We start from the raw sequence: 11,971 nt of genomic DNA on the forward strand, positions 1-11,971 counted from the left end.
TTTGCAAAACAAACGGCCACTGGATTGATGCAAATAATGATATAATTCTGCCAGGTAGGCATTGGCTACTTTTTTTAACATTTAATTGAGAAGGTTTTAGGAAAGCCTTTCCATCTCTACCATAAAATGGTTAACATTAGCATAATCGCTAACGGCTTCACAAAGTACACACACTTGTGCCGTTTCAGAAAGTTGCAACACATATGAATCATTGATGCATTTTGTTTATGTTAACTTGATTAACTTGAGCAAATTAATGCATTTTCAGTAACACTTTTTTGGATTGGCCATCTATAGATGCTCTACAGACTATCAGTAACAATTCAACCATCTACAGTCCTAACCCTAACCGTAGCTCTAAGCCTAACCCTTATATTAAGCCTAAACTTAACCCTTTCAGTTTATTGATAGTATGACCATCTGTAGAGCATCTACAGATGGACTATCTGACTATCCAAGTAAAGTGACCACATTTTCGAATAAGTTCAATACATTTACAGTGCCTTGCAAAAGTATTCATCCCCCCTTCGCCTTTTTCCTATTTTGTTGCATTACAACCTGTAATTTAAATGGATTTTTATTTGGATTGGTGAAGTGAAGTGAAATTGGTGAAGTGAAAAAAATAACTTGTTCCAAAAAAATTCTAAAAAATAAATAACAGAAAAGTGTATGTATGTATTCAACTCCTTTGCTATGAAGCCCCAAAATAAGATCTGGTGCAACCAATTACCTTCAGAAGTCACATAATTAGTTAAAGTCCACCTGTGTGCAATCTAAGTGTCACATGATCTGCCACATGATCTCAGTATATATACACACACCTGCTCTGAAAGGCCCCAGAGTCTGCAACACCACTAAGCAAGGGGCACCACCAAGCAAGCGGCACCATGAAAACCAAGGACCTCTCCAAACAGGTCAGAGACAAAGTTGTGGAGAAGTACAGATCAGGGTTGGGTTATTAAAAAATATCCGAAACTGAACATCCCACGGAGCACCATTAAATCCATTAGAAAAAAATTGAAAGAATATGGCACCACAACAAACCTGTCAAGAGAGGGCCACCCACCAAAACTCATAGACCAGGCAAGGAGGGCATTAATCAGAGAGGCAACAAAGAGACAATAGATAACCCTGAAGGAACTGCAAAGCTCCACAGCGGAGATTGGGGTATCTGTCCATAGGACCACTTTAACCCGTACACTCCACAGAGCTGGGCTAAATACAGGGAATTTCTTGCGGGAAACCTGTTTCAGTCTTCCAGAGATTTGAGACTGGAACAGAGGTTCAACTTCCAACAGGACAATGACCCTATGCATACTGCTAAAGCAACACTCGAGTGGTTTAAGGGGAAACATTTAAATGTCTTGGAATGGCCTAGTCAAAGCCCAGACCTCAATCCAATTGAGAATCTGTGGTATGACTTAAAGATTGCTGTACACCAGCGGAACCCATCCAACTTGAAGGAGCTGGAGCAGTTTTGCCTTGAAGAATGGGCAAAATCCCAGTGGCTAGATGTGCCAAGCTTATAGAGACATACCCCAAGAGACTTGCAGCTGTAATTGCTGCAAAAGGTGACTCTACAAAGGATTAGAGGTGAATAGTTATACATGCTCAAGCTCTGTTTTTTTTGTCTTATTTCTTGTTTGTTTCACAATAAAAAATATTTTGCATCTTCAAAGTGGTAGGCATGTTGTGTAAATCAAATGATGCAAACCCCCAAAAAATCAATTTTAATTCCAGGTTGTAAGGCAACAAAAAAAGGCAGGAACCTCGAGAGGAACCTAGAGAGGAACCAGGCTCTGAGGGGTGGCCAGTCCTCTTCTGGCTGTGCCGGGTGGAGATTATAAGAGTACATGGCCATTAAGGCCAGATTGTTCTTCAAGATGTTCAAACGTTCATAGATGACCAGCAGAGTCAAATAATAGTCACAGTGGTTGTAGAGGGTGTAGCAGTTCAGCACCTCAGGAGTAAAAGAGCGAGAAAAAGAACAGCAGGTCCGGGACAAGGTAGCACGTCCGGTGAACAGGTCAGGGTTCCATAGCCGCAGGCAGAACAGTTGAAACTGGAGCAGCAGCACGACCAGGTGGACTGGGGACAGCCAGGAGTCATCAGGCCAGGTAGTCCTGAGGCATGGTCCTAGGGCTCAGGTCCTCCGGGAGGGGAGGGAGAGAGGCAAGCTTTACACCACTCCAGCCGATGCTTGGCATTGCGCATGGTGATCTTAGGCTTGTGTGCGGCTGCTCGGCCATGGAAACCCATTTCATGAAGCTCCCGACGAACAGTTGTGCTGACGTTGCTTCCAGAGGCAGTTTGGAACTCGGTAGTCAGTGTTGCAACCGAGGACAGGTGATTGTTATGTGCTTCAGCACTCGGTGGTCCCGTTCTCTGAGCTTGTGTGGCCTATCACTTCACGGCCATAGACATTTCCACTTCCCAATAACAGCACTTACAGTTGACCGGGGCAGCTCTAGCAGGGCAGAAATATGATGAACTGACTAGTTGGAAAGGCGGCATCCTATGACGGTGCCACATTGAAAGTCATTGAGCTCTTCAGTAAGGCCATTCTACTGTCAATGTTTGTCTATGGAGATTAGATGGCTGTGTGCTCGATTTTACACCTGTCAGCAACAGGTGTGGCTGAAGTGCTGTTCACATACTTTGGTCTATATAGTGTACCTTAAAAAAAAAGGTAGGGGTGTGGATCAGAAAACCAGTTAGTATCTGGTGTGACCACCACTTGCCTCATTTGTTGGATATTGGTCAGGAACTGGAACATGCTGTCATACACGTCGATCCGGAGCATCCCAAACATCCTCAATGGGTGACATGTCTGGTGAGTATGCAGGCCATGGAAGAACTGGGAAATGTTCAGCTTTCAGGAAATGTGTACAGATCTTTGCGACATGGGGCTGTGCATTATGCTGAAAGATGAGGTAATGGCGGCGGATGAATGGCACGACAATGGGCCTCAGGATCTCGGCACGGTATCTCTGTGCATTCAAATTGCCATCGATAAAATGCAATTGTGTTCATTGTCCATAGCTTTTTACTGCCCATACGCTAACCCCACCGCCACCATTGGGCACACTGTTCACAACATTGACATCAGCAAACTGCCCGTTCACAAGACGCCATACACGCTGTCTGCCATCTGCCCGGTTCAGTTGAAACCGGGATTCACCTGTGAAGAGCACACTTCTCCAGTGTGCCAGTGCCATTGAAGGTGAGAATGTTCCTACTGAAGTCAGGTCAAGACCCTGGTGAGGACAACGAGCACGCAGATGAGCTTCCCTGAGACAGCTTCTGACAATTTGTGCAGAAATTATTCGATTGTTGAAACCCACAGTTTCATCAGCTCTCCGGGTGGCTGGTCTCAGACGATCCCGCAGGTGAAGAAGCCGGATGTGGAGGTTCTGGGCTGGTGTGGTTACACGTGATCTGCGGTTGTGAGGCTGGTTGGACGTACTGCCAAATTCTCTAAAACGACGTTGGAGGTGGCTTACGGAAGAGAAATGAACATTAAATTATCTGGCAACAGCTCTAGTGGACATTCTTGCAGTCAGTATGCCAATTGCACGCTCCCTCAAAACTTGAGACATATGTGGCATTGTGTTGTGTAAGAAAACTGCACATTTTAGAGTGGCCTTTTATTGTCACCAGCACAAGGTGCACCTGTGTAATGACCATGCTGTTTAATCATCTTCTTGATATACAACACCTGTCAGGTGGATGGATTATCTTGGCAAAGGAGAAATGCTCACTAACAAGGATGTAAACAAATTTGTGCACAAAATGAGAGAAATAAGCTTTTTGTGCATATGGAACATTTCTGGGAACTTTTGTTTCAGCTCATGAAACATGGGACCAACACTTTACATGTTGCGTTTATATTTTGTTAAGTATTAGTTAAATAAAAAATATATATATTGTTGAATTCCGTGTTAATGTCTGGATTCCGTGATTCAGTGCGGATTTTATAGGGCCCTAGAGAAGGACGCTGAGATCACCAATGGTCACCGCCTAACAGATTTCCATTCCATCCACCCTTCCTTACAATCAGGAACAGCCTCCCATTCTCCAGCAGACTTTGAAGTCTAAACAGACTGTTGTCAGTGTGTGTGTGTGTGTGTGTGTGTGTGTGTGCTATGTGCAAACATTCTTTGCCACATGTGATTTGCTCTGAGACCCACAGCGGAAGCAGCTTTCATTAAAGAAGACAAAGAAAGATAGAGAGATGGAGAAAGGAGTAAGAAAGAGCAAGATTGATGGTGGGGGTAGATGTACAGAGTGATATGAAATGATTGATGGTGGGGGTAGATGTACAGAGTGATATGAAATGATTGATGGTGGGGGTAGATGTACAGAGTGATATGAAATGATTGATGGTGGGGGTAGATGTACAGAGTGATATGAAATGCTGTAGACTAGATAGCGGGAGATAAGAGAGAGGATGTGAGAGAAAGATTAAATGGAGTGGTGGGCCTCCTCTGAGCTCTTTCCTTTATCGTGTCTTTACTAAATTAAAAACCCTTTGATTTGATGAGAGGAGTTTGGGAGTTTTCCAGTTAGTGTGTGTGTGTGTGGTTTTGTGTGTGTGTATGTGTGCGCGTGTGTGTTGCATAAGAGTGGTTAATCCAAAAAGTCAACAGGGGGTCCTCTCTAACAAAACATAACAATGAAGTATTATCACACATTCAAACACAGTTGCGCAACATTTTTCTCTGTGTGTGTTTGTCTCGCTGAGTGTGTGTTTGTCTCGCTGAGTGTGTGTGTCTCTCAGAGTGCGTGTGTGTGTCTCTCAGAGTGTGCGTGTTTCTCTCAGAGCGCGTGCGTCTGCGTGTGTGTGTGTGTGTGTCTCTCCGAGTGCGTGTGTGTCTCACTGAGTGTGTGTGTGTTTGTCTCCCTGAGTGTGTGTGTCTCTCAGAGTGCGTGTGTGTGTGTCTCTCAGAGTGTGCGTGTGTGTCTCTCAGAGTGTGCGTGTGTGTCTCTCAGAGTGTGCGTGTTTCTCTCAGAGCGCGTGCGTCTGCGTGTGTGTGTGTCTCTCCGAGTGCGTGTGTGTCTCACTGAGTGTGTGTGTGTTTGTCTTGCTGAGTGTGTGTGTGTTTGTCTCGCTGAGTGTGTGTGTGTGTGTGTCTCCCTGAGTGTGTGTGTGTGTCTCTCTCAGAGTGCGTGTGTGTCTCAGAGTGCGTGTGTGTCTCTCAGAGTGCGTGTGTCTCTCAGAGTGTGCGTGTGTTTGTCTTGCTGAGTGTGTGTGTGTTTGTCTCGCTGAGTGTGTGTGTGTGTCTCCCTGAGTGTGTGTGTGTGTCTCTCTCAGAGTGCGTGTGTGTCTCAGAGTGCGTGTGTGTCTCTCAGAGTGCGTGTGTGTCTCTCAGAGTGTGCGTGTGTTTCTCTCAGAGCGCGTGCGTCTGCGTGTGTGTGTGTCTCTCCGAGTGCGTGTGTGTCTCACTGAGTGTGTGTGTGTGTCTGTGTGTGTGTGTGTGTGTGTCTCTCAGAGTGTGCGTGTGTGTCTCAGAGTGTGCATGTGTGTCTCTCAGAGTGTGCGTGTGTGTCTCTCAGAGTGTGCGTGCGTGTGTTTGTCTCAGAGTGCGTGCGTGTGTCTGTGTGTGTCTCTCCGAGTGTGTGTGTGTGTCTCTCTGAGTGTGTGTGTTCTGCCACTAAGGGGCTGTAATTTGGGTCATCCCTTCTCCTCGGTGAAGGTGATGAGCTGCTTTGAACACAAAGGCCAAATATTGTTTCACACACACGTATGGTGAGGAGGGAGTGTGAATACAACGCTAAATTCCGCACCGTGTGACAGAGCATGCCAACCAAAATAACACACACTATACCAAATGATGTGTTTGTTCAATGCTGAGGGGGCTGTGTCAACCAGTACTAGCAACACGCATGCCCCGCCCACCTGAGGATCTGTCTTTATCAGGCATCTATTTCCTGTGTTTGTGGGGTGTAAAATCCACTTGTCACTTAAATCTCACTGGACTGATTGCTTTCATACTCATGCCTGTCGTTTTTTTCCCATTAACGTTACGACCGCGAGAATGTTCGTAATGACCTGTCAAACACACTCCGGTAATGGCTGAAATGGGCTCAATGTGATACATAGTCTTTCCATTGCACCTACAGTTTAAGTCGGAAGTTTACATACACTTAGGTTGGACTCATTAAAACTCGTTTTTTCAACCACTCCACAAATGTCTTGTTAAACTATAGTTTTGGCAAATCGGTTAGGACATCTATTTTGTGCATGACACAAGTAATTTTTCCAACAATTGTTTACAGACTGCTTATTTCACTTATAATTCACTGTATCACAATTCCAGTGGGTCAGAAGTTTACATACACTAAATTGACTGTGCCTTTAAACAGCTTGGAAAATTCCAGAAAATGATGTCATGGCTTTAGATGCTTCTGATAGGCTAATTGACATCATTTGAGTCAATTGGAGGTGTACCTGTGGATGTATTTCAAGGCCTACCTTGAAACTCAGTGCCTCTTTGCTTGACATCATGGGAAAATGAAAAGAAATCAGCAAAGACTTCAGAAAAAATATATATAGACCTCCACAAGTCTGGTTCATCCTTGGGAGCAAATTCCAAATGCCTGAAGGTACCACGTTCATCTGTACAAACAATAGTACGCAAGTATAAACACCATGGGACCACGCAGCTGTCATACCGCTCAGGAAGGAGACGTGTTCTGTCTCCTAGAGATGAACGTACTTTGGTGCAAAAAGTGTTGATTTTTAATCTGAAGGCATCCTGCTTTTGACACACGTGTTGAATTATGCAACAGAACGTGACAACAACAGTAATTAATGACGCATTCAAGACAGTGCAGGTGAGTGCATCAGGCCTAGACAGAGCAAATTTTGGGTGGTTGCAGCCCTGTTCCACCCCTTTATGTTAATCAATTCAAATATGCAAATACAACCCATTGTATCTATGCAAATCAGGCACATATAACTTACTTTATTTTAACAAGCAAAAAAAATAACCGATACCATTAGAAAATGTATATGAGTGCATTCTAAGAAAACAAAAGTAACATTTGACAAATTGAACACCTGAATTCCCACCAAAAGCCCTTAACTTTATTCATTATTTGTTTGTGCCAGTAAAATGTTTTATGTGCTATAATTCAGTAAAAAACAATTGGATTAAAATAATTATCAGAGTTTGGAGTATCTTCATCCATTGTCCAACTGTTGCATTTATTATAATTAATTTTAGAACCTTTTATAAATGTTGATGATCGTTGCTAATGTGTACACACACACACACCGACACACACTCGGTCCTGCCCCCCCCCCAAAACATGCACCCAGGGGGGGCCCAGGACCTAGTTTGGGAAACCCTGGGCTAGAGAACGGGTCCAGAGGCGAAAGTGATACTGTGGTATTTTCCTGTTTCTCTGCCAAGAAAGAGGCTAACAGCAGGCAGCTGTGTGTGATGAGAGGCAGACTGTTATAGTCCGTCTGCTGCAGATGTGGCTGTAGTCTCCAGGCCAAACTAAATGACACCTGTGGGTTGTTAAGTGTTACTATGGTTCTAGAACACAGAGGACAACCAGGTCAACAAGGTAGCTATGACCACCGGTCAGAAAAGAACACAGAATACTGAGGACAATGTTACTGTGGTTCTAGAACACAGAGGACAACCCGGTCAACAGGGTAGCTATGACCACCGATCAGAAAAGAACACAGAATACTGAGGACAATGTTACAGTGGTTCTAGAACACAGAGGACAACCCGGTCAACAGGGTAGCTATGACCACCGATCAGAAAAGAACACAGAATACTGAGGACAATGTTACTGTGGTTCTAGAACACAGAGGACAACCCGGTCAACAGGGTAGCTATGACCACCGATCAGAAAAGAACACAGAATACTGAGGACAATGTTACTGTGGTTCTAGAACACAGAGGACAACCCGGTCAACAGGGTAGCTATGACCACCGGTCAGAAAACTCAACTAGTATGCTCTCTTCTCCTCCTGCTGCCTGTGCCCTATATTCTAAATGATGTCTCTCTCCCTTTCTGTTTCTCTCTCCCCCCTCTTCTTTCCCTGGCCCCATGCAGCTCATCTGTCTTCCCTCCCCCTCTCTCTCAGACAAAGTAACAATAGAGTGTCTAGGTCATTTCAACAGTTCAACACAGGAAGCTGACTTCCCTGGAGTAGCCAGGTCATTTGTCACCACTGACTAAGACATACACACCACTAGATGAAACGACATCTAGGCTTCTCCTGACAGGCCACTTATGACATGGACTATCTATCAAAAGTACAATAAACTTATATATTCACCTTAAATTGTTTTATAATTCAATTGAGTAATGTTAATTTAGATATCTTGGAATTTATTGTATAAGTCTAATTGATGTGTCTAGGCCTAATCGTCCAACATTGTTCATAAGGACCTCTTTCAATGCTATCTGTAACAAAACAATTGCAAGTACAAATCCATTGTGATCAGAAGATTCAATTCACTAATAATAGTGACCATTTTACCGGCCATTATAGGCTACAGCCAGTCTGCCCAAAACACCAGTTGCTCTGTTGTTGAAACACTTGTTAATGTACATTCATGCAAAATAAACTTACACAAATCAAAAACTGGGACTCACCATCTTGCTTCACGTTAGAAGACCGCATCATCTTGACGGACATTACCTGGGCTTGTGTGCCCCGGGTAAAGCCCACCAGCAGCGCGAGCAACAGCGCTAATGCCACGGGCCCAGAGCTGTTCATTCTGTCCGTGGCGGTTACACACTGTAAACTTAAATCCCATACGTGGAAGAACCACTTACTCTTCTGAAAAGATACCAATTAGCTACGTGTGTTTTCCCTAGAGACTCAAGTAAAAGTTTGCTTAAAACGTTCGTTCTTTTCACATAATTTCTCCCGAGTCGTTTTTCACGGTGAGGTTAGACTGGAGCGAACTGCGGGTCTCAAACTCACCATGCACGAGCTCCACCGCTACAGAATGCCGAGCAGGTTCATAGACCAGGGACATATACTCCTGTCCACGGTCAAACACAAGCACCGGCGCCGACTTCTTATCGCTTTATCGCGTGTTAATCCACACTGGTAATTCCATGAGAAATAGTCCACATTACTTCAATTTCTCTGATATCAGAGCGAGCTAGAAATGCTTTCCAACAATTTCACTTCAAGGCTGAGAGTGTGCGTGTCTCTCGCTGTAGCTTTACACACGCACACGCGCGCTGGTGTGTGTGAAACTTAAATCGGTGAGTTGATCAGAGAGGAGGGTTGTCGCTTTTCCGCGAACTGGGACAAGGAAATAGACCAGAAGGAAGATTTTAGCGGCGACGAGGAAACTTGGAGGTAACAGTCAGACACACACAGTGAGAAGGAGATAGGAAGGGAATTTTCAGCGAGAAGGAAATTTAACTGGAGGAAAAGAGTGGGACAGTCACTGACAGCATTGGGCACTGACACAAATACGGTATGTACTCGGGGCAGAATTTGTCCAGGGAAGAACTCTGACATTAATTAACTTGTTGAAGTGCCGGATGAATAAGTGGAAACCATGAATGACAATGTTCTTCATTTCACTGAGCAAATGCAACAATGTCTATAACAGTTAAAGGATATTATACAGTATTATTACATCTCAACTTTTCACTAATTTGGTTTATGTAGGTCTTGTATTCTGTTCATTTACATGTAATAGCATGACGTTTGTAGCTTATTATTTTGCCAAGGGTAGCCCATTCAGGCTATTGAAGTTTATGCTAATATCTGCAGACATTTCTGTAATGCCTATATTATATTGAGTCCTTGTTATGAATGTATTCTCGTTTTGTAAATACTATAGAAGAGGCTTTGTATTGTGCCAGGACAACAGCCTCTCCCTCAATGTCAGCAAAACAAGAGAGGTGATCCACATCAATGAGCCTGCAGTAGAGAGAGTCAGCAGTTTTATGTTACTCTGCCTCCACATCACAGAGGACTTGTCATGGACCAACAACACCAGCACTCTGGTCAAGAGGGTGAAACAACGTCTCTACTTCCTAACGCGGTTGAAGAAATACAGCATGCCACCCCGGGTCCTCTCCAAATACTACCGCTGCACCATTGAGAGCGTCCTGACCGGTTGCATCACGGCCTGGTACGGGAATTGCTCCATCTTCGACCGCAAGGGCCTCCAGCGGGTGGTGAAGAGAGCCCAGTACATCACTGGGACCGTGCTCCCACCCGTCCAGGACACGTACTCGAAACGTTGCCTGATACAGTCCCGCAGCATCATCAAGGACCCCACACACTCCAGCCACGAGCTGTTTACTCCTTACCATCGGGCAGACAGTATTGGAGCATGAGGTCTGATACCAACAGGCTGAGACTGTTTCTACAGTATCTACAAGCCATCAGACTGCTGAACACTTGAACTGGACTGACCTCCTGGTCTGATTCTCCACACCTTAGCACACATGCACTCACTGATGCACACACACACACACACACACACACACACACATACACACATACATACATACATACATACATACATACATACATACAGTGAGGGAAAAATGTATTTGATCCCCTGCTGATTTTGTATGTTTGCCCACTGACAAAGACATGATCAGTCTATAATTTTAATGGTAGGTTTATTGGAACAGTGAGTGACAGAATAACAACAAAAAAATCCAGAAAAACGCATGTCAAAAATGTTATTAATTGATTTGCATTTTAATGAGGGAAATAAGTATTTGACCCCTCTGCAAAACATGACTTAGTACTTGGTGGCAAAACCCTTGTTGGCAATCACAGAGGTCAGACATTTCTTGTAGTTGGCCACCAGGTTTGCACACATCTCAGGAGGGATTTTGTTCCACTGCTCTTTGCAGATCTTCTCCAAGTCATTAAGGTTTCGAGGCTGACGTTTAGCAACTCGAACCTTCAGCTCCCTCCACAGATTTTCTATGGGATTAAGGTCTGGAGACTGGGCTAGGCCACTCCAGGACCTTAATGTGCTTCTTCTTGAGCCACTCCTTTGTTGCCTTGGCCGTGTGTTTTGGGTCATTGTCATGCTGGAATACCCATCCACGACCCATTTTCAATGCCCTGGCTGAGGGAAGGAGGTTCTCACCCAAGATTTGACGGTACATGGCCCCGTCCATCGTCCCTTGGATGCGGTGAAGTTGTCCTGTCCCCTTAGCAGAAAACCCCCCCCAAAGCATTCCTCCTCCTCCAAACACGGCGAGTTGAGTTGATGCCAAAGAGCTCGATTTTGGTCTGATCTGACCACAACACTTTCACCCAGTTCTCCTCTGAATCATTCAGATGTTCATTGGCAAACTTCATACGGGCCTGTATATGTGCTTTCTAGAGCAGGGGCACCTTGTGGGCGCTGCAGGATTTCAGTCCTTCACGGCGTAGTGTGTTACCAATTGTTTTATTGGTGACTATGGTCACAGCTGCCTTGAGATCATTGACAAGATCCTCCCGTGTAGTTCTGGGCTGATTCCTCACCGTTCTCATGATCATTGCAACTCCACGAGGTGAGTTCTTGCATGGAGCCCCAGGCCGAGGGAGATTGACAGTTCTTTTGTGTTTCTTCCATTTGCGAATAATCGCACCAAATGTTGTCACCTTCTCACCAAGCTGCTTGGCGATGGTCTTGTAGCCCATTCCAGCCTTCTGTAGGTCTACAATCTTGTCCCTGACATCCTTGGAGAGCTCTTTGGTCTTGGCCATGGTGGAGAGTTTGGAATCTGATTGATTGATTGCTTCTGTGGACAGGTGTCTTTTATACAGGTAACAAGCTGATATTAGGAGCACTCCCTTTAACAGTGTGCTCCTAATCTCAGCTCGTTACCTGTATAAAAGACACCTGGGAGCCAGACATCTTTCTGATTGAGAGGGTGGTCAAATACTTATTTCCCTCATTAAAATGCAAATCAATTTATAACATTTTTGACATGCGTTTTTCTGGATTTTTTGTTG

At 44.6% G+C, this 11,971-nt stretch overlaps 1 protein-coding gene across 1 annotated transcript in view; it reads right to left on the reverse strand.

The window, feature by feature from the left end:
• Positions 1 to 8,749, reverse strand: part of LOC311101783 (platelet-derived growth factor D-like) — a gene marked incomplete at both ends in the record, with an annotated part of 51,237 nt that extends 42,488 nt beyond the window's left edge. The window contains one exon of the mRNA XM_084142973.1: positions 8,626 to 8,749. Within this exon, the coding sequence (XP_083999099.1) occupies positions 8,626 to 8,749 (124 nt within the window). The remainder of the gene's footprint in view (positions 1 to 8,625) is intronic.
• Between the last annotated feature and the right edge of the window lie 3,222 nt (positions 8,750 to 11,971).

The sequence above is a fragment of the Coregonus lavaretus genome (assembly GCF_964263955.1).
Source record: "Coregonus lavaretus genome assembly, chromosome: 26".
Classification (NCBI taxonomy): Eukaryota; Metazoa; Chordata; class Actinopteri; order Salmoniformes; family Salmonidae; genus Coregonus; species Coregonus lavaretus.